The 22,469-nt window shown below is 50.0% G+C and overlaps 1 protein-coding gene and 3 non-coding genes across 4 annotated transcripts; 3 read left to right on the top strand and 1 right to left on the bottom strand.

Annotated features, from left to right (window-relative positions):
* Positions 1-519: 519 nt before the first annotated feature.
* Positions 520-6,702, bottom strand: lfng (LFNG O-fucosylpeptide 3-beta-N-acetylglucosaminyltransferase). The gene is made up of 8 exons (XM_029158848.3): positions 6,122-6,702; positions 3,254-3,302; positions 2,986-3,088; positions 2,746-2,899; positions 2,583-2,668; positions 2,329-2,494; positions 2,087-2,172; positions 520-2,012 (listed from the first exon to the last, which is right to left on the bottom strand). The coding sequence occupies exons 1-8, from the start codon at positions 6,551-6,553 to the stop codon at positions 1,946-1,948; spliced, it is 1,143 nt and encodes a 380-aa protein (XP_029014681.1). The 5' UTR covers positions 6,554-6,702; the 3' UTR covers positions 520-1,945.
* Positions 6,703-9,884: 3,182 nt separating this feature from the next.
* On the top strand, positions 9,885-9,956 carry trnac-gca (transfer RNA cysteine (anticodon GCA)). The gene has a single exon. It is a non-coding gene; the product is annotated as a tRNA-Cys (tRNA).
* Positions 9,957-10,184: 228 nt separating this feature from the next.
* trnac-gca (transfer RNA cysteine (anticodon GCA)) lies at positions 10,185-10,256 on the top strand. The gene has a single exon. It is a non-coding gene; the product is annotated as a tRNA-Cys (tRNA).
* A 243-nt stretch (positions 10,257-10,499) lies between these two features.
* On the top strand, positions 10,500-10,571 carry trnac-gca (transfer RNA cysteine (anticodon GCA)). The gene has a single exon. It is a non-coding gene; the product is annotated as a tRNA-Cys (tRNA).
* The last annotated feature ends 11,898 nt before the right edge of the window (positions 10,572-22,469 follow it).

The following is a 22,469-nucleotide window of genomic DNA, read 5'->3' on the forward strand; positions in this document are numbered from 1 at the left end:
GAAGAGACAGAAGAGAGATCAGCCTCCTCGTCCTGTTAGCGAGCTGAAGACGAACATGATCAATAAATGATGAGATTTTAACCACTTGTTACAGTGTATGATTAGAAAGCTCTGCTTTAATTGAAAGTGGGGATGTTTGTGTCTTGTTCAAGGGTTCTGTCGGGTTTAATGAAATTAAGAGAGCAAAGCATGAATTGAAGTTTGTGTAAGATATCCTAGCCCTTTTAGTACTTATTCCACAAAGACAAAGTATCATGTGAAGGAAACATTAATAACAACTTGTGGAGAATCTAAATGCTGAACTTCACAGTTTCTGCCCTCGGGCACAGGGAGGAAGAGCTCGGTTGCCTTGTGAAGTGTCACGAGGTCGTGTTTAATGTCTAATTGGATTTTATGTCTCTCACTAAGTTGGCGACTTGTGCACTGGAGGAGAAGTTATGGTCCTTTCTAGGAAGTTGCATAAAAGTGTCTGTTGCGAAAAAAGAGCCGCTCAGTCAAGTCAAAACAGGACTAGAAATGTCAGGTTATGCACCTTTATTTAAAGTTCAGGTCCCACAGCGGGTCCCACAGTGGGTAACACCAGGATCAGCTCATAATCCCTGAGAAGTCCGAATTGGGAATGAACTGTTCAAAGCCTCCAGATACTGGAGAATAAACACCACAGTCATTCAAAGCAGTACAAAAAAAGCACATCCGAGTCATTAACAGCGTATTTAAGCACAATCTAAACATATACAGTCACTAAACACAGTACACAATACTGTGATTCAGATGTACAGCGCGACCCAATGTGGGTGAGAGGCGACACGGAGGTGAAGGAACACCTCCGTGTGGAAACGCTGACGTTGCTCCTGTTCGTTTCCCACGTCACGGGTCTCAACAGTAAATAGGCGCTGTTGTGTGTAAACACAGCACGTTGGCGTTAATAACGAGAAGGGCGGGATCAGACGGCCTCGTTAGGCTCCTGTGCAAACTATTACAGACGGAGGCTCAGGTTACACACAGCCTGTTACGTGGACGCCGCCGTTTTTTTCTTTTACTGGAATTTAAAGCGCCTGTTGCAGCGCCGGACGCGGGAGTCGACCCAGGAGCGAACGTCAGCTCATATAAAACTCAACTGTGCAATCTTTCAGCGAACACATATACATTTACGAAAGCGATTCAAAAGCTGATTGTAACCCCAGGTCGAAATCTTGTCCACTCATTACGATTCCCTGATTGTAACCAATGCAATGAGAGTCTTTAAATACAAAATGGTGAGATTCTGAGGGGTTATTCTCTGTTAGTTTGGACACGAATCTGAAGCATGTCATGAAAAGACATAAATTAGGTCATAAGGTAAAAGTGCTTTGTCCTGATATACCTCAGATTAGGTCTCCAAAGGAAGCGAACCTGCTCTCAGCCAGCTCAGGGTTACGGCAGAAATAACACTGTTAACTTAAAAAACACAACATCTTCATATTAGAGCGTTTATCCGGAGTCATCGGAGTTAAAAGACCTAAAGTAAACCCAATGTTAAAAGCCAAACAGCCCACACATGCAGACTATCACGGCTTTAAACTTCCAAAAGCTAAACAGGTTAATAAAGCTGGCGCGAAGGCTTCAATATGAGAGAATACATTCTATGAGAATTGCAGATTCATTTACAAGCAACATATACAACACGAAGCTCGACGTATCGCCTGCAAAGCTTGATGCTGACAGCTACTTCCTGCCCGGAGCCGCAGGCCTCCGCCCGGGCATTGTGGGGCGAGGTCATGGCTCAGGCCAGGAGGAAATCGTCCCGAAATGAGGCCGCACAGCAGCCCAGTAAAACTATTAAAGACCGCGATCGCTGCAGCGAGAAGGCAGCAGCCGCGCGGTCCGATACCGAACACTGGTCCCCACGAGCCTTTCAGATACCGAGGCGCGATGGGGGACGAGGATGAGGGAGGAGCGGTCGTCCCTAGAAGGCAACCTGAGGGGGGCACCAGGGGGTGTCTGGGTACAGCAGACAGTGCACAGACCTGAACCTGGACAACAGAGGGAGGAGGTCAGAGGCACAGCCGCGGGAAAGAGTCGGCTCGAATGTGTCGGGAAACCTCACCTGGATGGATCCTCCTCCACAGTAAAAGCCCCTTTCAAGCTGATGATGTTGCTTTTGTTTTCGAACATCCCATAACTGAGGGTGATCTGGAGGAGACGTCAGAGCAGAGACATGAGCGACAGGGGGATGGAGACACACACGCGCACACACGCGCGCGCGCACAAACACACACACACACACACACACACACACACACACACACACACACACACACACACACACACACACACACACACACACACCTGCTTGTGAATCTCAGATCTCGACACCTGCTGCAGGTTCTCCAGGTGGGAGTGGAACAGGTTGCTGCGGGTCAGGGGAACCTTCAGCACCGACTCGATGATGTAGCCGACGGTGCAGTCGTCGGGCAGACGGATCTTCTCCGCCGTGTTCATGAAGTGGCCGCCGCTGCAGAGACACAGAGCGGGTCAGTGGTGATGACTCACGCCTCACCCCACAACCAGCCTCACCCCCCGACCAGCGCCACTCGTCTCACCTGGCCCACGGGCTCATCTTCAGCGCCAGACCCCGACTCACGCAGAAGCCTGCGCCTCCGGTAGCAAACCAGAAGTTGACTGGTTTCTAAAAGAGTAATTTCATCTGATTAATGCCTGAAATATTATGTTTATCATGTTTAATCCTTGTTTTAATCTACGCACCATCTTGTTGTCCCCGAACCGCTCGGTGGCCTCTATGGGCCGGTCCAGACTGGGTTTACCAATGTACATGTCCTGGGTGTGGGGGTACTGGGACAGGTGCTTCACCAGAGTCCGGACGTTCATGTAGTTGTCGTCATCCACGTGGCAAAACCACCTGCACAAACAGAGCAGACGAGTGAGCGCGACGCTCGAGCCAACGTGAAAATCGGCACCTGAAGGAGACGGACGCGCGACGCTTACTTCTTCCCGGACTCTATGAACTTGTCGTACTCCACCGCCATCTTGCAAGACAGAGCTTGTCGGCTGTGGGCTGCAGAGCAGTTGGTGTTGATTGCACGACTCCCTGAGGCGACATTGAAGGCAACAGGAGGGTGATTAGCATCAATGAAGGCTTTATGTGTTTTACAACAATCTTTCATGAAGGGAAAAAAGCTCTAAGCTGATTTTTTATGACCTTAAAATGATTTGGTTGAACAATGTGCATCATTATTCCCATCATCAAACTCACCAACTTTCTTCTTCAGCTCCTCGTCTTCTCCATCTGTGAAGATGTACGTCTGTGAACAAACGGGGGAGATCACGCGTGAGTGTCATTGCTCTATAAAATCCGCTATGAAGTGGTTGGAGCCGCTCATGTGAAGCGGTCACACGATCCAATTCGACGTCCTGCTTCCTCCTATGACGCCTGGTGTGATTAGCATCAATCATCCCGTCTTTTATGCAGCGGAGTTAAACAGCCCCCTGCTCCAATAAAGGCCTTTTGTGCGGCGTTTCAGCCTCTCCATGGCAACGATGCAGCCGCCCCGGAGCATCCCAGACATGGAACAAAGGCCGAGGCAGACTGTCCGCCCCCCTGCCCTCCGCTGGACCTGCTGCCGGGCCTCAACGTGTCGAACGCCGCTAAAACTGTCGCACGAATATGCTGCCGCCCGAGATCTGACACGAGCCGCCTTGCCGCGGCTGCTGTGCGGCGGACGCCATTCAAAAGGGCTGTTAACTGTAGCAGTTAGTCATAAAACGGGGCAAACAACAAAGGGCACGGTGCAGGAAGACACTTTAAAAGAAGCGAGGGAGGAGAGGGGGGGGTTAGACTTGTCCTCGTAATAGGTCCCATTGAGCAGGTGCAAAAGCCGGTGAATAGGCGGTGATGAAAAGGCCGCCGGCTCTGTAACCGCCGGCGCCCTGTTTACCGTTGGCCTCAGGTGAGGCAGCACCTGCCGCTGCCTTATCTGCGCCACGTGTCCGTACACGCCGGCTGGCGCTGCCCCGGCCCGGATCGTCAGCCAGCGCAGGTCCGCCGGGCCGACCTCCGGCGCCTTCCCGCTCCGGGGTTGGAGAAAAGGTGCCCGACCCGTTTACAGAGCAGGCGCTCTTTGCTTTAAAGCCCACTGAATGGACGGCCTAATCACCGAGGCAGCTGTCAGGGCGCTGACAAGAAAGAAGAGAGGCAGGGGGGGGGGGGGTCTCACCGCTGATTAGTAAAATCAGGATCCGTGTGTGGCCATTCACCCCCCTTCACCTCCTTCCCCCTCTGAGCCGGAGCCGCTTGAATGGAACAATGCTGCGAGTTTCCAAGCTGGGTAAAGTCTCCACTGGGTAAATTCTATACATGTTTGCCAGCATTTGCATACAGCTGCGAGAGTTAACTAAAAAGAAGTGCAACCTCCCGGAGAAGAGCGCGTCTGCCGCCTTTGTCTCCAACACAGACACTAACTTACTCCGCGCGGCTAACAGAAAAGCTGGAAGGTGAGGTTAGGGGAGATAAGAGGCGGGAGGGCGAGGAGTGGATGGAGGCCAGGGTGTCCTCCTGACCACAGGAAGGGCCCGTCTGGGCCGAGCGTGGTGCCCGGCTGGCTGTCTCCAGCTGCACGGGAAGGAAGGGCACCAGACTCCCCCTATTCTATCAGACACCTCCACCCTTCCCCTTCTGTCACCAGCCTTCCAGGCACTTCTCGTACGTTTGCATGGGGGGAATTATTGGAACACAAAAGCTCAGCAAGAGGCTGAGAGGGTCCATGACACGGATGAGGTTCGTCAGAAGTTCCTAAACATCTGGCACAAGCTGAATCACCACACATTTATCACGAATCCATCTACAAAGGGTTGCCAAGGTGATAACTCTTTGCACATGGGAGGACGTTCTTGTGCCTTGAATGGGTTCAAGGATGAGGATTTATTGTGTCAACGCCGCTATCACAGAGATAATCTGCCCTCCTTGTTCTCGCGTAAACAGCCCGAGATAACGACTGGATCCGCAACAGCGCAGACCCAGCCAGCGAGCGCGCCGCTCGGAAAGGGTGAGCCGTAAACAGGCGGCCCGTCGGCCGAGCGTGGGAATCGCAGCCGGGCCCGGGGAGAGGGGCCCGTGAGCAGACGGTGGGAACGGCGAGCATCATGCGGCCGGCATTAGGGCCGGCCTTTGTTCGCTTGTCCCGACCACCTGGCACCCTCCTTCCAGGAACTCCCTCCCGCATTGTGGCGCCCCCCCCCCCCCTTTTTTTTTTTTTGTCCCGCACAGCCACCCACCAGCTGCCCGCCGGCGAACCCTGCTGTCAGCTCTGTCGGCCGGCTTAACCAACACCATCCACTGCGGCAATTACAAGCAATTAGCGCAGGCATTTTGCATACGGGCAGATGTTGCGCGGCCCGGTTTGCCATGAAGCGTGAAGGTAATTGCATCTCCGCAAATGGGGACAGTGGGTGTTTCTGCCATTTCCCTGCATCTTAAACGCATCTTAAATCTGCTCTCACATCATCACCGATCCTTCAGATAAAAGACGAGCACATCCAGCCTTCTGAAGCACATTTTCACTCCCAGCACAGACTTGCCTATAGGTGCTTTGTCCCCGCAGGCATCCCCTCAACGAAGCCCCCCCGTCTCCCCATCCTTAGTGCGTTTGACCCAGACTCAGCTCCCACGTTCCCATGGAGAGAGGGGGACACAAGGGGCTGGGAAGGCTTTTCTTCCCCGTCTCAGAAAGACGCTTTGTTAGTCGCTGGAAGGGGGACAGCGCTGGAGCCGGTGCTGTGAGGCATCCATTGCACCGGGGGCATTCACGGGGACACCCAAAAAGAGAGGGGATAATAGAGAGTGGGGAGAGGAGGGGGGGGGACTGAAAGAGAGAGGAGAGGGAAACCGTCCGTTCTCAGGGACATCACTCAGATGAGAATAAAAAGTGACAGAGGAGAGGAAATTCGGCAGAAGGTTGTGTGGCTGCTCCAGATGTGGTAGAGGAACCATCAAACACCTGTGTCTGTATATTGGTCTATTATTCACAAACAATGAAATCGGCCCATAGGCAAGTCCGTCATCTCCCATATGCATGTTTGGTGTGTGTGCGCAGTATTCACGATTACGCATGAAAAGGCGAATTACCTGTTGCGCGTTTCTGGAGATCCACGTGTCCAGCAGCAGGTTCAGCCTGGACTGGTGGAACTTCTTGGTGGTCTTCACGGCGATGAAGACGTCATCGGCGCTGAGGTCCTCTGCCGGAGGCGGCTCGGCGGCGGCGGCGGCGGCGGAGGGGCGCGCGGGACCCTCCGCGTCCCTGCGTCCGCGCGTCAGCTTGGTGAAGTACGCCGAGAACCCCTTCTTGTCGCCCGCGCCCCCGGGCCGCGCGTCCCCTCCCTCCTCCCTCTCCTCCGGCGCGGCGTCTCGCGGGGGAGGCCGCGTCCTCGCCTCCTCTCCATCCGACTCCGGAGCCACGTGCACCCGGTGATGCTGCACGGCGACCAGGAGCAGCAGCAGGCACACAAACGCCGCGCTGCCCACGGAGACGGCCGTCTTCTTCCCATTGCTTTTCAACATTTCCAAACCTAATATAACTAAAGATTATAAAGAAACTAAAATAATCTCCACCGCAAAGTCCATGTGTTGTTTTTTTTTTTTCTTTTTCTCTTTAAAAACACAAAAATATAAATAACGGCTCCCTTCCGTCGCGCAGCTGAAACGCAAATGAGTAATTTGTCACAAGGGGAAATATAAAAGCTTCTGTCTTGGCCACGCCTCGGGGGAGGTCCCTGAACGCAGCGTGGCAGCCAGTGGGGGAGCAATCACAGCGCTTCATCTGCGCGTGTCCGCTTAAATGCGTGTGCATGTGTCGGTTTCATTTTTTTTTTAATTTCAATTTGCTCCTGACTACATTGTATTTACACGAACATCTAGATTCTTTTTGCATTCCCGTCCTCCACCTTCCACTCAACCTACTGTTTTTAAAGCCCTTTGAACTGAGCTGAGTGTGAACCGGGTGTTCACCACAGAAACAGCCACTATTGTTCTCCAGTGACCTTGTGCGTTCTCTAAACAGTTGGCCGTTCCTCAACACTTGCTATTCAAATGGTCTCTCGTCCAACTGCGGCCCGTCTGCTGCTGGGAACGCAGACCAAAGGAAGCGGCGAGCAGCTGGAGCCATTCACCCGGCTCCCAGTAAAACCAGACACACCAGCACCAGCCCGTATCCACTCAAATATCTTTGGAAGCAAATTTATCTCTGACTCGACGTCTTCCGGAGAATATTCATGTCCAAAGTTTGGCTAAAAAGCCTCAAACGTCTACAAGGGGACTCTCAAACCTCCAGGTGTTGGGTTCTTTCGAACCCCGGGACACACAGAACATGAGTCGCCTCGCTGCTTTGTGGGTCTGACGCAGGCTTTTGTTCACATTCTGAAAGTGTGGCTAGAAAGGCTGTGAGGAGCAACTGTAAGAAACCAGGCGGAGGGGCCGTCCCAGTGGCCTCCATTCTTCTCCCATGGACCACCGCTTTCTACTGGGCCAGCAGAGCATTCGTCCCACCTTGGAATCGCCCTTTAAGCCCTTTGGGCTGAAAAATGCTGAAAACAACGTCACTTGTTAAACTGTCAAGTGAAAAAATACGCTTTTCCAGGGTCTTTTGAGCTCCAGCCTCCCCTTCGGTTTCAACCCTCACCCCCCAAATCTTCAACTCATCTTGGAGCTTCGTCCAGTGAATTCCAGGCAGGTTGGACGTCCTCACTGTGGCGCCCACAAACCCACAAACAACAGTCGACAGCAGGTCGAGAATCATCATGAACGCGAGGACCGCACCGAGAGTCGTCGCCTCTGGTTCACAAACTGGAAACACGTGTGGCCTCAGCTCTGCTTCATGTCAGCTATAATTCGATAGCTGCGTGGCGTGTGAGCATCTTCTTCACACATGTGGAAGACATTAGCTCAATCCACATCCTTCTTTGACTCATAATATTTCCGTTTAATAAAAATGTCGCTCCTTTAAACATTCCACTGGATGGGTTCCATTTTGTCAAGTATTTATTTATTTTCACGCTTGAACCTGCTGTTTTATGTCAGTGTCCTAATCCTGAAGTGGTCTTCTTATTTATTGTAGTAACGTGTTAAACAAACAAAAAAAAAGATCATCGATCAGTCAAATTACAATATTACTTGAACATACACTTTTTTATTCAAGTTCACCGCATTGTTGCAGCTGTGATTTCGACTGATTCCTTAGAACCGGGGTTCAGGTTACGCAGGCCGCCCTCTGAGGAACTGGAGCAGTGGCATCAGTCTTGGGTTCTGTTTATTTTCCCATCGTGGACACATTAATAACTCTAATGGGATTTCGGGTCACACCAGAAGTAAGAGCCAGGGGACGGGGCGGCCTCGTTAGAACTCGGTTTCGGGTTCCGCCTTCATGCAACACTAGAAGAACGTGGCCGGGGACCGTGGCCTCAGAAGGTTCGGACAAATAAATAGGAGGTGTTTTCATTGATCTGCAGGGAGAGGACCTGTCCGGCTCAGTGGACCTCACTCAGGACCAGGACCTGAAGAGTGCAGAAGGATGGAAGCATGGAAACCACATTTAAATCAAAACAACAGCAGCTTGATGACGTCATGCTTTATTTTAGACCAACACAAGTCTCTCCTCCTGACAAACCTTTGTGTTTCTGCCGACCCAGTACTCGTGGGACTCCAGGAGCCGCTGACAGCTTGGAGGTATTTCCGTCTAAAGTACATTCTGGGAGGTGACAAGTTGGTGGCTTCATTAAACAGCCTGTGAAAAGCTCCAGTGTTGTGGTAACGGCCCATTGTGTCCATTGGCGAGGTCCCACAGTGCCTGTGGCCTGAAACCACCTTCCTCCCAGCAGACAAAGAGCGAACAGTGGAGTCGCGGAGGTGCTTTTAATTGTCTGTCCGCTTATCAGGCTCTTTCTCATTTAAATACAACTAATGTGTGAATCACTGCAGGGGAGGGGGAGGAAGGGGGGAGGAAGGGGGGAGGAAGGGGGGAGGGCCACAGGCTGAGTCACATCGCGTTATCACTGTGTTACTGTTAGCTGACGCGTCCGTAGCGATACAGTTTATTCTCATTTTCTTGGTTAAATAAGCATCTCCGGCGCTCGGAGGCCTCGGCTTCGGATGGAAAACATGACTCTGCGGATCCAGTGAGAACAGGAAGCACACAGCTGGTGCGTGATGTCCTACTTTAAAGACCACCCCTCCCTTCATAATTGTTCCCCTTTCACTCTTCACTCTCTCTATAACTGGGAGAACTGGGGCCATTTGCATAACTGTTCAGGCTCATCGCCCCCTGCTCCTGCCCTACTTCCACTCTGTCAGTCTAATGCTTCCCAGCACTGTCTCTTTGTGCCGGCTCTTGTTGCTCTGGGATGATTGGCACATTAAATTGGTCGGCCTCTAGCCTCGTCTAGTCTTTTACAGTCTCACTACTGTGGCTCCAAATTGTATAAAGAAGCCACTGGACAGGCTGAATTATGAATGATGGGGGGGGGGGGTCATGGTTTCCTGCTCGCTGTCTCGCTTCTCACCAGTGTTACATGCGGGGCTTTATTATGTTGAGAAGCATGAAGAGGTGCGCCGATACGATCTGTGTGTGTATTGTGCTGGAAGAATAGAGCTGTGGGATCTGATACTGTGAAAATGACAAACCAGACTGATGTGTTGGACTCTCACGGGGCAGCACAGCCGAGCTGCAGCGAGACCGAGGCCCCGGTGGGAAACTGCTGAGGTTACACTCTGGGAGCGTTGTGTGCGTCCATTGTGCAGCCTCCCTTTTGTTACAGTTCATCTGTGGACATACATTTAGCTATGAAGGCAACTGCATTATATATTAGAAAGATATGATGGTTACAGTAGCCACCTATCAGGGGGTATAGCTCAGTGGTAGAGCATTTGACTGCAGATCAAGAGGCCTCCGGTTCAAATCCGGATGCCCCCTCAACTTGTGGGTAAAAGTACTTTCCCAATTTTATGAAAACATGATGATGTCCTTATATCAAGTAAACACAATGTTTATATACAACCAGGATAGTTATACACAACTTTATTATTCAGTAGTATGAGTTTTCATATTTAAAGGATTAACAATTTTTTTTCTTTTCTACCATAGCTTGTCTTTATCCTTACTGTAAATCCCAGCTGCAGACATCAGGTTGAGCTAGTATCAGCGGGTATAGCTCAGAGGTAGAGCATTTGACTGCAGATCAAGAGGTCTCTGGTTCAATACCAGATGCCCCCTCAACCTGTAGTATTTTTCCCATTTTTATGGAAACATGAATCAGGAAAACATGATGATGTCCTTAAATCAAGGAAACATGTTGTTTATATACAACCAGGATAGTTGTACACAACTTTAGTATTCAGTATTATGAGTATTCATAGGATTTATATTTTTTTATTCTTAATGTACCTTAGCTTGTCTTTATCCACTGTAAATCCCTTGTTCCTTCCCTGCTGCAGACATTACTGATGCCTCATGTCAGGGGGTATAGCTCAGTGGTAGAGCATTTGACTGCAGATCAAGAGGTCTCCGGTTCAAATCCGGATGCCCCCTCAACTCATGGAGTGTTATGACCATTCCCTTATTATGCAAACATGAATCAAGGAAAATATGATGGATTAGCAGGACACTGACACACAGTTAGCTATTTACTTTGGAGGATGTTTTACCCTTAATGTACCTCAGTTCAACTAAAGCCATGCTGTGAAAACCTCCTGCTGTAAGCTTTCATGTAGGAAGGTGAAGAAAGCCCTCACAATACTACCTGCCGTCCCTTCAGAGGATCTGGTTACTCAGCCTGTTGGGATGCAGCCAACTCCCTTTACTTCCTGGGCCTCTAAATACCAAACAAATGGAAACTAGCACAAAGGAAGGCCTGGAGATTCGTCAGCCGCTCTGTGAACAGAGAGCTGTGGAATATACTGCTTTATACTTACACTGAGTCTCACAGATAACGATGACGAGCGGCTCCCTAATACACAGCACATCTGCTGCTCGCCGACATATTAAAGAATGCGAGGTCTATTAGCAGCCAGAGAGATCAATCACCCCCAAACGACGAGACTCCCGCCTCTTGTTGCTTTTATGACTCATGTGGGTTCTTAGTTTGTGTTGTTGCAGCGCAGAGAGGCAAAGTTCACTCATGGCTTTTTGTTTACCGAGAGCGGGCTCTGCAGGGAGCGGGATGATATACAGCAACATGAGAGGCCACACAAATTAGGGAGCCACGACAATGAGAAGCAGATGTGACTGTAGGGACGCTGAATTACTTTATGGCCATGTGAAAACACTGGGAGACAATATAGTAAATTGTGGCTAATTGTCAAAGTCACTGTGGAAATTGTTTGAACACACAGTGGTTCATGTAATGTGTGTAAAACAGTTTATATTATTCCTTACTAAACGTATCAAATAGGCAAATTGATGATGATTATTGAGGTCAGTGTTTTTGTGATCTCATTCATTTAGATTGTAATGATTTGGTAATTGCTATTAAAATGAGATAATCTGGCGTTAAGTGACAGGAGGCCTCCGTATTAAAGGATGAGAGTGAGAGGAGTAATAAGGCCAAGCAGGGTTTGCCACATACAGCACATTCAGCATCCCACCTGTCAGGAAGTCCTGCATCACCCGGACCCCCCCCCACACACACACACACACAGGTTGGCACACACACACCTTGCTTCCAGCCGCTCACATCCGACCTGGTTGGACGGCCGGAGGCGGCAATGCCGCTTGTCATTGGGATTAATTTCTGGCACCACTCTTGGCCCGGCTCCAGTCGAGGAACCAGAGCAGCTTCCATCCCACAGAGCAGCGGTTTATCCCCTGTGGTGGGTCCAACTGGGCTGATCCTCTCATATTAAATGGATTAGCCGAGGCCTTGTTCTACTGTCAGGAGCTCATGGGAAGAATAGGGAGACAGGAATTTATTTTCCTGCTGACAAAACTTCCAACTGTAAATGCAAATCATCCTGTCAGCCAGTCAAGACAAGACAAGGCTTTCTCAGCTGAGCGAATGTGAAGATTTAAGATTGCCACAAACGCATCTCTGGGCCGGCGTCTGGGAGAGTGAGCCCCGTTTGGCTTCTGCAGCATCCGTGAGAAACTGAAGCATTAGTCCTGCTTACAAGCAGCTTGATTTCCCATGGGGGACGGCCACAGGTGCAGGTTGGGTTGTGATTCTCAAACAGAGACGTTTCGCTCCCAAACAGCCTCAGATTTACAAGCAGAAGACCAGTTTGTGCCTTCCATCCTCGCACCGACAGCACAACACAAACCCCCTGAAGACAACAATGAAAGGCCAGCGGTGGTCCGTGCATTGTGTGCGGGTCAGCTGTGGTGCTAGCCTACTCGCTGAGGTAGGACCGGCCCCCCGCACTGGCTCGCTGACCCTTTCCCACAACCTCCAGGCACCTTGGAGGAAGTCACCCATGCATAACCGCGCTCCTTAATCAAAGGCTGAATGCAGAAGTTGTCTCGGAGGCTGGCTGCTGCGAGCGCGGCATTAGCCGAGCACATGCTCCCCTTTCGCGGGGGCAACAATGCGGCCCATTGTGTCTGGCCACAAGTGTCTATTTTGATTTACGGACAATGAAGTAGGGAACATCAAGGAGAAGGTTCCGGCGTCAGCATCTCGTGAGGTACGACACGCTGGGTGAGTTCCTCCTGCTTTAACAGCCAGAGACGAGAAGCTTGGACCACAGGTTAAAGCCTTGGTGACCGTTCTGGCTGATAAAACAGGCGTATGGAGATCCTTGGGTTCATTGTCAGCAGCATCGCTAAGGGTTTACTTTATGAAGTCGGCTTAAAATAGCCTTGAATGGACAACATTTCCCCGCTCCATCCCACCTCCTCTGGCCTTGTCTCCAGTTCAGAAATAGCAGGGAGCCATCTTTAAATAGGACATTGTTTCATCCCTGCACTGTCCTGATGAGTGACGCTGACGCGCTGCAGTAAACATCCTCTGACCTTCCACACACGCCGCACCCATGAACCCCGTTACACTGTCCAGGCCTCAGTGTGTGAGGAATGAGAAGAAGAAGGTAACATCATCATCATCGTCATAGAAGGAAAACTGTTCAGTCGCCAAAACAGCTGATATCAGTAATAGATTTGTGGCAATATTTCCACTTTTTTTATTTATTGAGCTATTAAGTGAAATAAAACGTGCTTAGACATGGTTTGTCCTTTCAACATGATTAGGCTCAACATCAGACTGTTTAAGAGGAGCCGCTTTAAAAGGACGCGGAGGGGCTTGTAGCAGGGGGCGCGCCGCCACGGTGGCTCCCCATTCTTCCCATTATCCCGCTCTCCTTTTCCACTGGAATGAAGACCATCTATCAGCCTCATAGGGCTTTTCAGAGCCAAATAAAAGGATCTGTGTGAACAGACCTGTCTGGAGGTTGTGCAGACACAGGGGACAACAGATGTGTTAAACACAGGCAAAGAGCATGCGTGCTCTTTGCCTGTGCAAAGAGCTGCGTGCTCCCTAATGGGCAGGCAGCTTTACGTTAATGGCTCAATGAAGTCAGTGGAAGCCCCCGCGTCTTTTTACTGAGCACGTTCAAGGAATCCCACATCATAAAGGAGACTTCACATCCCGCCACACAGAAAAGGCAATAAAATTGTTGCAAGACCTACAAGCAAAAAGTGGCGTTAACCCCCCCAAAAAAATCCTCTGTGTAACTTTATCTGAGCTCAAACCTACATCTGGAGCTTGGTTTGGTCCTGCAGTGATACATAAGCTGCACATGCGATTGTGTTGCAGTTAAAGTCGTACTAAAGCAAACAAAAAACACTATGTTGTAGAATTGAAAGAACAGCTGTTTCCCCTAAAATGTATTTTGACAAAAGTAGATCAAATACAGCATCACTGAAGTTCTGTGGCATCAAGGATCAGTTTTAAATATTGGAATTACATATTCAGCAACATGGCTCACAATTTATACCAAAGTGCATGAAATATCAGACAGGCGTTCAGCGACGCTAAGCTCCTGCACCCCAGTATCCTCTTTTGACACAGAGGGAGGGGCAGCACCAGACCCTGCAGCCTGAACAATGGGAGCTTGGCGTGGACGGCCCGAGGCGAGGCCATCTGCTGCGGAGAGAGCGCAGTCCCTTTGTCAGCCATTGTGGAATGTGGAGGCAGATTGATGAGGGCTGGGTGATTCCTTTAGGGCCTTAGCAAGGCAGCAGGCAGCTCAGAGAGCACCCCGGGGAACGCCCTCTCCTTCTGTCTCCACAGGCAGCGGTGCCGCCGGACGCTACACCAACGAAGAAGACTATGTGTGAGTGTATGTCTGATGCTGCCTTCAGAAAGTTCAGTATGAACCTTAATGTCCACTTCATAGTGTTTGTTCATAGTGATTAAAAAAGGGAGCCGTGCCTCCCATGTGGCCTGGTCGTGCTCTGGCGATGACCTTTGACCCCCCCAGCAGGTGTGTGCGGCTGGCCTTTAATGCGAGGAGGCCGTCCAGAAGGTCTGAGGGTTTAGCGTGGAGGAGACAGGGCAGATGTTGTGTGTGAAGTCCCCCGGGGAAAGTGTGCCACCCCCAAAGACAGGGGTCAGAGCAAGAGGGTGGATCTGTGACGCTGGTTTCCATGGCAGCCGGCCGCGTCATGAAACAGGACTGTATAGGCTTCGGGTTCACAGACAAACAAGCCTTTATTCGTCCTCGGAGAGCTTATAGGATGCAGAATGTGCTTCAGATTCACACCACGGTCAGACTTACCCCAAACATCTGCTCTGAACTACTACCAAACTGTTATTATTATTATTAACATGCTTGGTTACATAATGACATATCATTTAACAGCTATGTAAGAAAAGGGCTTTTAGTTCTGATGCTTCATAAAACTAAATTTCTGAAACTATCAAAGCATTAACTTTGAGGTTTTGATGAACGATGTCACTATTAGGTTATTTTTTATGATGTAAGCAAGTTTGATACATGTAACAGATGATCAGGATTCATGATGTAATTATGTTATTTAAATATCCAGATCCTAAATCTGAACAAATGCTCACAGTGTTTTTCCAATATTTATGTATGTGCTCCGCGTCGCTCCGTCCTGGGTGTTTTTCTGCTCTGTGGGTAAGACAAACACAACAGTAAATCTCCCAACAAACAGGGACTATAATAAGAAACTTTAATGTCTGGGGATGAGCTCAGCTGCAGGGCTTCGGAGCCGCAGGAATACGAGCGATGAAAAAGCAGCGCCGCTTGTTGTCCTGGCCGCTCGCTGGGGCCGGACCGCGACTCACTTCCTCTGAGGTGACGACTGCGGAGGAATGTGACTCTCCAGCGATCTCTTTGATCAAACCGCCTGTTTATCTCAGCGCAGGCAATAAACCGCCCGCCTGAACGTCAGCAGCTTCACTGCTGATAAAGCCCACGTGATACATCTGCTCTGGTGGCGTTTTTTTAATTAATAAAACGCCCTAACACATAGAACTTTGTTCCTCGAAGCGTTGCATAAGAGCCAAATCAAGTAATAAATAGCTCGAGGGAAACAACAGATTGTGAAACATCCTGCAGAAGCTTTTTAGACGTGTGTGTGAGCGGGAGCGTCGCTTCAGTGTCTCGGCGTGTTCTTGAGCCTGACCCTGTTGACCAGAGGCCTCTGTGCGTCCACAAAGGGCCCTCTGGCAGCGCACACAGGCCACATGCTCGCTTCTGGCACAGGAGCCGCCATTTATGCGCAAAGTGACGTTTGTATAACATTACTGGGGTCGGAGCCCGCTGTTAAAATGATCAGGCTGAACAAAAGGGGCTCTGGACAAACCGTGACCTTCAGCTGGTGTGTGGAAAACACATAATATTACAAAAAAAACCATACGAAGCAATTCCTGTGAGTTTTACATTGAAATAAATGCAGGAACGGCAGCAGAAACAACCGTGACCTCCGCTTCCACTCTGTCTCGCGTCTCCGAGTCCACGCGTTTTGCCAGAAAGGATACAGGTAGCCTCGTACCTCCGCATGCCAACACTAATAAGGAAGCGTCCCGGCTGCTGGAGCAGAGGTGGAGGCGAGGAGGAGCTCCTTCCTCTCTGATTAGATCCTCTGACATGTCTTTGTCTCTCGCCGTATTTACGGAAAACGTCCAGATTTCCTGGGGTCCTTAAAGGTCGCCTGCCCCGACCTCTGCATGACGACGTGGTCCTGGTTCCTCACTGTGTTTTTTCCTTTCTTGTCAAGTTGAGAATCTCTTTGTGGAGCATGTTCCTGTTCTATCACCAAAAAGCTCGGATTCCTCATGTGTGTGAAGGCGATGATCAGTCTGAGGACGTTTCACTTATGTAGAAGACTAATGTCAGTTTGGGAGAGAACGTCCTAATTATTCCACTTTACCAGACTTTTACAAGACGTCAAAGCGAGTTTATCCACATTTTACAGCTCAGCTGAAATCCTGTGGCTCTGACCTCAGGATCTTTTCATGCTCTTGTGAACCAGCCTGTGAAATGTGGTTGTTTCACATAGTGTATAAAAAAAACTCCCTTGGAGCACAGCTTTTAAGAAAAACACCGAGTAAGACGTGAGTGGATGAATGCGAGTCTGCAGTGGGACTCGAACGCACCCCGTGCAGAGCCGCGGCTTCTCAAACTGACTCGGACGTTTCCCGCGGCGCTGACGGGTCCTGTTGTCAGCTGTTTGTTGCCGTTGGGCTGCTGCCACCAGAAATATTCCTCTGTAGTCCGGCGGCAGGAAATCAGAAATAAGCTGTGGAAGCCACCGAATTAAGTGGACATGGTGGGAAAGCGTGCGCGCGTCTTGATTTTTACAGAGGATGGAGGAGTAGCTGATGAACAACCAGAACAGAGCCAGCGAATCTAGAGGTCTCCGTCTAATTAACACTCAGGACTCTGAATAACTTAATGGCTCACACACAGCAAAGCTAAAAGGTGGCCATCTGCTCCAACAATAGATGGATGAGGACCAGGATGTGTCCACATCTCCGAGCCCCCGTTCACTGTTTGAATCGACAGCACGCTGAGAGAAGGACCACTGGGATCCACATGTGGCTGAACGTGCCTGCAGGACCCGGCTCCACCTGATGCGTGGCCCGATCCCCTCAGGAAGCAGGGGAAGTGTACGCTGCTGCTCAGCAAATGGCTGTTTATGTCGGGGGGCCCTCGCCGGGACGCAGAGCGGCCTTTGATTTGCCTGATGGAGAATTTTGTCGTTTAACATTGATTCAGTCGGGTTCGTTGTCATCACAGCGATGATAGAAGTTAAGCAGGAGCCTCCAACTCCCTGGTGCTGAGCACTGATATACATTATATACATTTTATAAACCGAGTAGTTTGTGTTGTTTCATTTATAAAAGCTTCGCATATGAACAAATAACTGAACAGCAGGAAGATAAATTAGCCAATTATTTAACTTCACTATCACTGTTTACAGTCTTTAAGCTCTTTTAACGTAGTGTGTTTTCTTTTAAGTTGCAAAATGCCAAGAGTCCCCGAGGCAAAACATTACAACACATCACGGTTTCCTGTCTTTGAATTGTGGTGGTCCCGCAGATGCAATCTATCGTCCGATAAGGAGATGGGCTGTTTGTTTTAGCGGGACAAAAATGTGGGATTTGTTTTTTCTTTGGGTGCGTGTTTGGGATTTGCCGCTATCGCCGCCGCGCTTTTCTTCCACGCCGCCGCGAAGCGGCCGGGACGCACAATGCGCGGGGTTATCAGCGGTGTCACTTTGACTCCTGCTGCAGCGAGACCCTCCGTCTGGTTCTCAGACAGGAGGAAAAACAAGATCAGACGGGGCCATGATACCCAATGACGACATAGAGGCCCAGAATGAATGTCAATACACCAACATACTGCATGTAAACAACACTCTTACATCTCACACTATCAAAATCCAAACTGAAGCAACAGATAAATCAGCTGATCACAGCGTCTTTGTCCATCGTTCCATCTAAGTTGTCTTTCATTAAATGTCAGTTCTGCTTTTTCTGAATAGAGGAAAACCTTTCCAAACCCTGTATGTTCTGCACACAAGGTGGGACTGACGTTAACGCCCACTTATGTGAGTCTCTAAGTCTTTTGGTCTTTTGTAATGTAGAGCGTTTTGACTCATATCCTGCCTCTCCAGAACTGCAGAGGTGTCAAAGGTGGGAGGGAAGTGACCTTCAGAGAAAATCATCACCTGTGTTGTGGATACGCGGCGGTTTAGTGACTACAGTCTTTACAGTTTTGTTGCGGGGACACGTTCTTTTCATTTCATCTCCTTTGTTCTCTCCTCGGCTGCAGAAACAATAAGATATATTACTGTTGATACAGAAACTGGTAACGACACACGTCTCCTCCACACTTCCTGGCTTCACTAAAATTACCCCGTTAGTGTCCACACATTAAAACACACAAGTAAATCCCACACAAAGATCTTATCTGGACGCGATGTGGAATCATGTATTTATATGACAAACAGCCCTTCTGTTCTTAAGAGCAGGCCACTTTCCCATCTATGGCTCTGAAGAGGTTCACGCAGGACGAGCACTGGGCCACAGCGACGGCATCCCACTGTGATGGTGGGAACGGAGCTCACGCAGGAACCGGAACGGGGCGATTTCTCATGATGACTCGAGTGGAAGCTGACGCAGCGGATAGAAGGAAAGAGACGACAACGACAACAACAACAGCGGCAGCAACAGCACTGTGGTTTGGTGTCGAGAGCTGGGTATTCAATATACGACCCAGTGTGGTCAGCCAAGGCGGCCGAGTTGCCCTCTGGCACTTTATGAACTGGTGAAAGAGTGGAAATGTTTTCCCACTGTGGCAAAACAAGAGAACATCCCTAAACGAATTAAAAGTAATTGTAGACACTTTTGTCGGAGTTTACGCTGCTGGGCTTTGTTCTGCTGCATGAGAAAACGCTGCCGCTTGAGCTGAGCTCGCGTCAAACGTCGCCGTCGCCCCTTTTCTTCCTGGAAGGGCCCTTCAAGGAGTGGCCGCGCCGAAAATCAAAGCAATCTGCGGCTTAATCTCAAACAACACATTAGCTGTTTGCCGGGCCCCGCGACAAGAAACGGGATCCGCCGACGGGATCGATTACTCTGAGAGTTCCCAGGATCCGGCCGCTCTCCAGGGAGCGGGAGCCTCCGCGCCAGCGATGCGCGGCTCCCTCAACTGCCATTACCCGCGCCGCGAGCCACAATAGGGCCGGGGAGATGAGATAACATTGTGAGCGGCGGAGCAGCAGGTGAGAGACTCAACAGGGCGTGATTAGGTATCCGGGTCCCAGGGTGTAGCGTTGCCTCGGGCCTCTGGGGCCGCGGCCCCGCCATCTGCCGGGGCCGAGATTTCCTGCTTCAGAGGAGCTGCTCAATGGCAGCGCACACTGGTGCCGTGGGGCCATGCTGCGGGTCTCTCCTGTTACCGCTTGGGGAGGGGACGGTGACACTTTACGGTCCCTCTGTTAGAGTCTCAAACACACGCACTGTGTTTTATTTTGAAAATCTCCTTCTTGTAGCTACAGTAGGTCAAGTGTAAAAGTCAAGCCCCACATAATAACAATAATAATAGTAGCTTATCACGGATGTAGCCTGGATTCAGCTTTGGCCCGAGGCCATCACTCAGCGGTGGTACCCCCCCCCCCCCCCCCCCAGGGCTGCTGGTGTGACAGCCGTGCCGGACGTGACAGGAGAGTGCTGCCGCCGCCCCGTGACCTGCCGGCACCAGCCTCCACTTTGATCCGGCGGCGCTGAGTCATGAATCGCGCCTGACAGACGAGCACGCACGCAGCCGAACGCGGCAATATTAAATTAGCCCCTCGCCCGTCGGCCCCTCGGCCCAGACGAGCAGGTGAGCGGCGGTCAATCATCACTTGTAAGGGATACGCTTAAATAAATGGGCCGTCGGGTGTGAGGTTTTCCCCTTCAGATCATTTTGACTTGCCTGTAAATAACCAGTGTTTTTTTTTCCTTGATGAAACTGAAGAGCAGCAGCCACATCTGGTCACTCACTTAAAATCAGTTAAGAAGCTGTGGAGATCAGCGCAGCGGTGACCGTGACTACGACCCCTGACCTGAAAGTAATTGACGCTGACACGCTCATTCTCCACCCTATCTACTCTCACTGACCCCGGCGGCACCGTCACAGTCCAGCTTTAACGCGTAAACACACATTTCAGCCCGCGCACACGCCGAGGTGTCGAGGTGTCTGCATAAAACAATGCGTGGTTTTGTCGTCAGGATGTCGCTGGACACCGGTCGGGAACGGTCGTCTTTGTGCAGATCTGGACAATGATGACAAGTCCAGATGTGCCGGGTGACCGACGGCTGACCCTCAGAGGAGCCCATGACATTCCTGTTGGGCATCAGAGCCCTGAGCCGCTGGACACAGGTGTTATATTATATTACAGGAGAAAAACATGACACGGCTCTCAGTTCAGTTAAACAGAAAACAAATATTAGTTGTTGTTATTACTAATAAATGAGAAGGCTTCATAGATATGAAGGTGTTTCTATTAAAGCTACATTTATTATTCAAACTTGCAGGCTCATCTGTTCAGACCATCAGGTCTGAAGCTGAAACTGTTGGCAGTCTCCAAACAAGCCGGAGCACGGGTCCCCTCCTCCAGGTCAGACCCCCTGCTGAGCCCACAGAAGGCCTCTGTTTGGACAGTGGCCATTACCCTCGCCGGTTTGACTCTGGGGGCTAACATTGGTGCCACTAAACACACAAATAAGTACGGCTGCAAGCCGTGCGCCAAGACACTGGGTAAATATGTCGACAAACTGGAGGAATGTGCAGCGAGGCAGACACAGTCAGGATCAATCACAGCGCTCATCACAGCTTTTCACCTTGGGTTCGTTATGATTGCCCGACGTTTTGAGGGACCAGACCTCAGCCCTCGTGGATGGACCCATGTGGGTCGAGTGGCCCTGCTGGTCATCTGCTCATCCACGGTCCTTGTATTCATGTGGAGGCCCTCCCACCCTCCTGCGGTGTCTGGGAAAGCCCCAAGTACAAAAGAGGACAAACTGTGGTTCAAGCTAAGTCACTGCTGTTTAGGCAAACACTGGAGCAGAGCTGGGATTTCTGTTATTACAACAAAAACAAAATGACAACAGTAATTTGGAGAAATATTTGTTTTCCAAAAGCAAAGCCACAGATTTAAGGAAGCTAATCATTAAATGACACGCCTCAGCTCACATTCACCACTTTCTCCCATTCAGGTCCTCGCCATATGGCCAACATTCAGTGCAGCAGTGGGAAAGAGACATCCAAAGCTTCATTATGTTAATAGTGATGCTTCTGCCGTGGCATTTAGCAGACAGAAGGCCCGGCTGAGTGAGTGAACAGGGGTGGGGGCGGGCCTTGACACTGATTCCCATAAAGAAAAGCTGTCATGTTTGCAAATTGAAATAAGGACATATGCAAATGACTCAGCTGACGCAGGCAGACAATGAAAACACGATAATCCAGGCTTGTTGTGTTTGATTGGGATGATCTGGATTTTAGGCATATCGTTCAGGCTACAACTGCAGACGTCACTGTCTGTTTTGGGATTCAAGGAGTTGTCTGTTAACAAAAGCTGTGCTTCTTTGCCCTCTACTGGACAAACGTGCACACTGGATCTGGTTACAGTAATAAAACCCGGTTTAACGGATTCCAATTACTTTAGTTCCTGTCTCAGCAAGTTAATGAGAAGAATAAATAGAACTTAAACCTACACACAACTGTTCATTTTCCTCTGGGATTATTAAACTTTTTTGAATATCCTATCAACTGTCTAATTTTGCTTTTTATTTATTTATTCAGATTATTTAATTTTCCTTCTAATCTTTAAGCCCCAGCTTTCTCTTTTACTGTGGACAGTTAGTTTAACCTGTGGCTCAGGAGCTTCCTGACAGGAGGCAGCAGGTGAGACTGGGAAGCAACACATTTGGCACCTGCTCCATCAGCACTGGCGCTCCGCAGGGGTGCGTCCCCTCCCCACAGCTTTTCTTCCTGTACATTAGCGACTGCACCTCAGGAAACCCGTCTGTGACACTTTAGAAGTATGCAGACAACATGGCTGTCATGTTGGGCTGATCCAGGTCATTGATGAGTCAGCATACAGCCAGTGGGTGGTGCAGAACCAGCTGGAGCTCAACACACTTAAGATTGTTGAGATGATGATGGAATTTAGGAGGAACTGTCTGCCCTCCCCATCCACAATAACAGCGTTTACTGTGGACTCATTCAGGTTTCTAGGACCTGAATCCCCCCCCCACAAAGACACTGTGCAGAGAATGTCCCACCAAAGGCTGCACTTCATGAGACAGGAAGTTCAATCTGCTGCCATCTTCTACACCGCCATTACCCTGTAGTTTGGTTCAGCCACAGACTGCAGCAGGTGGTCTGGTCAGCAGGAAAGATCAGGACTGAGCTTCCTTCTATCCAACACCTGTACCAGCCCAGTCTCGGAAGACAGGCTGTCAGCATCACTGCTAAC

Source organism: Betta splendens, chromosome 8 (genome assembly GCF_900634795.4).
Source record: "Betta splendens chromosome 8, fBetSpl5.4, whole genome shotgun sequence".
In the NCBI taxonomy this organism is placed as follows: Eukaryota; Metazoa; Chordata; class Actinopteri; order Anabantiformes; family Osphronemidae; genus Betta; species Betta splendens.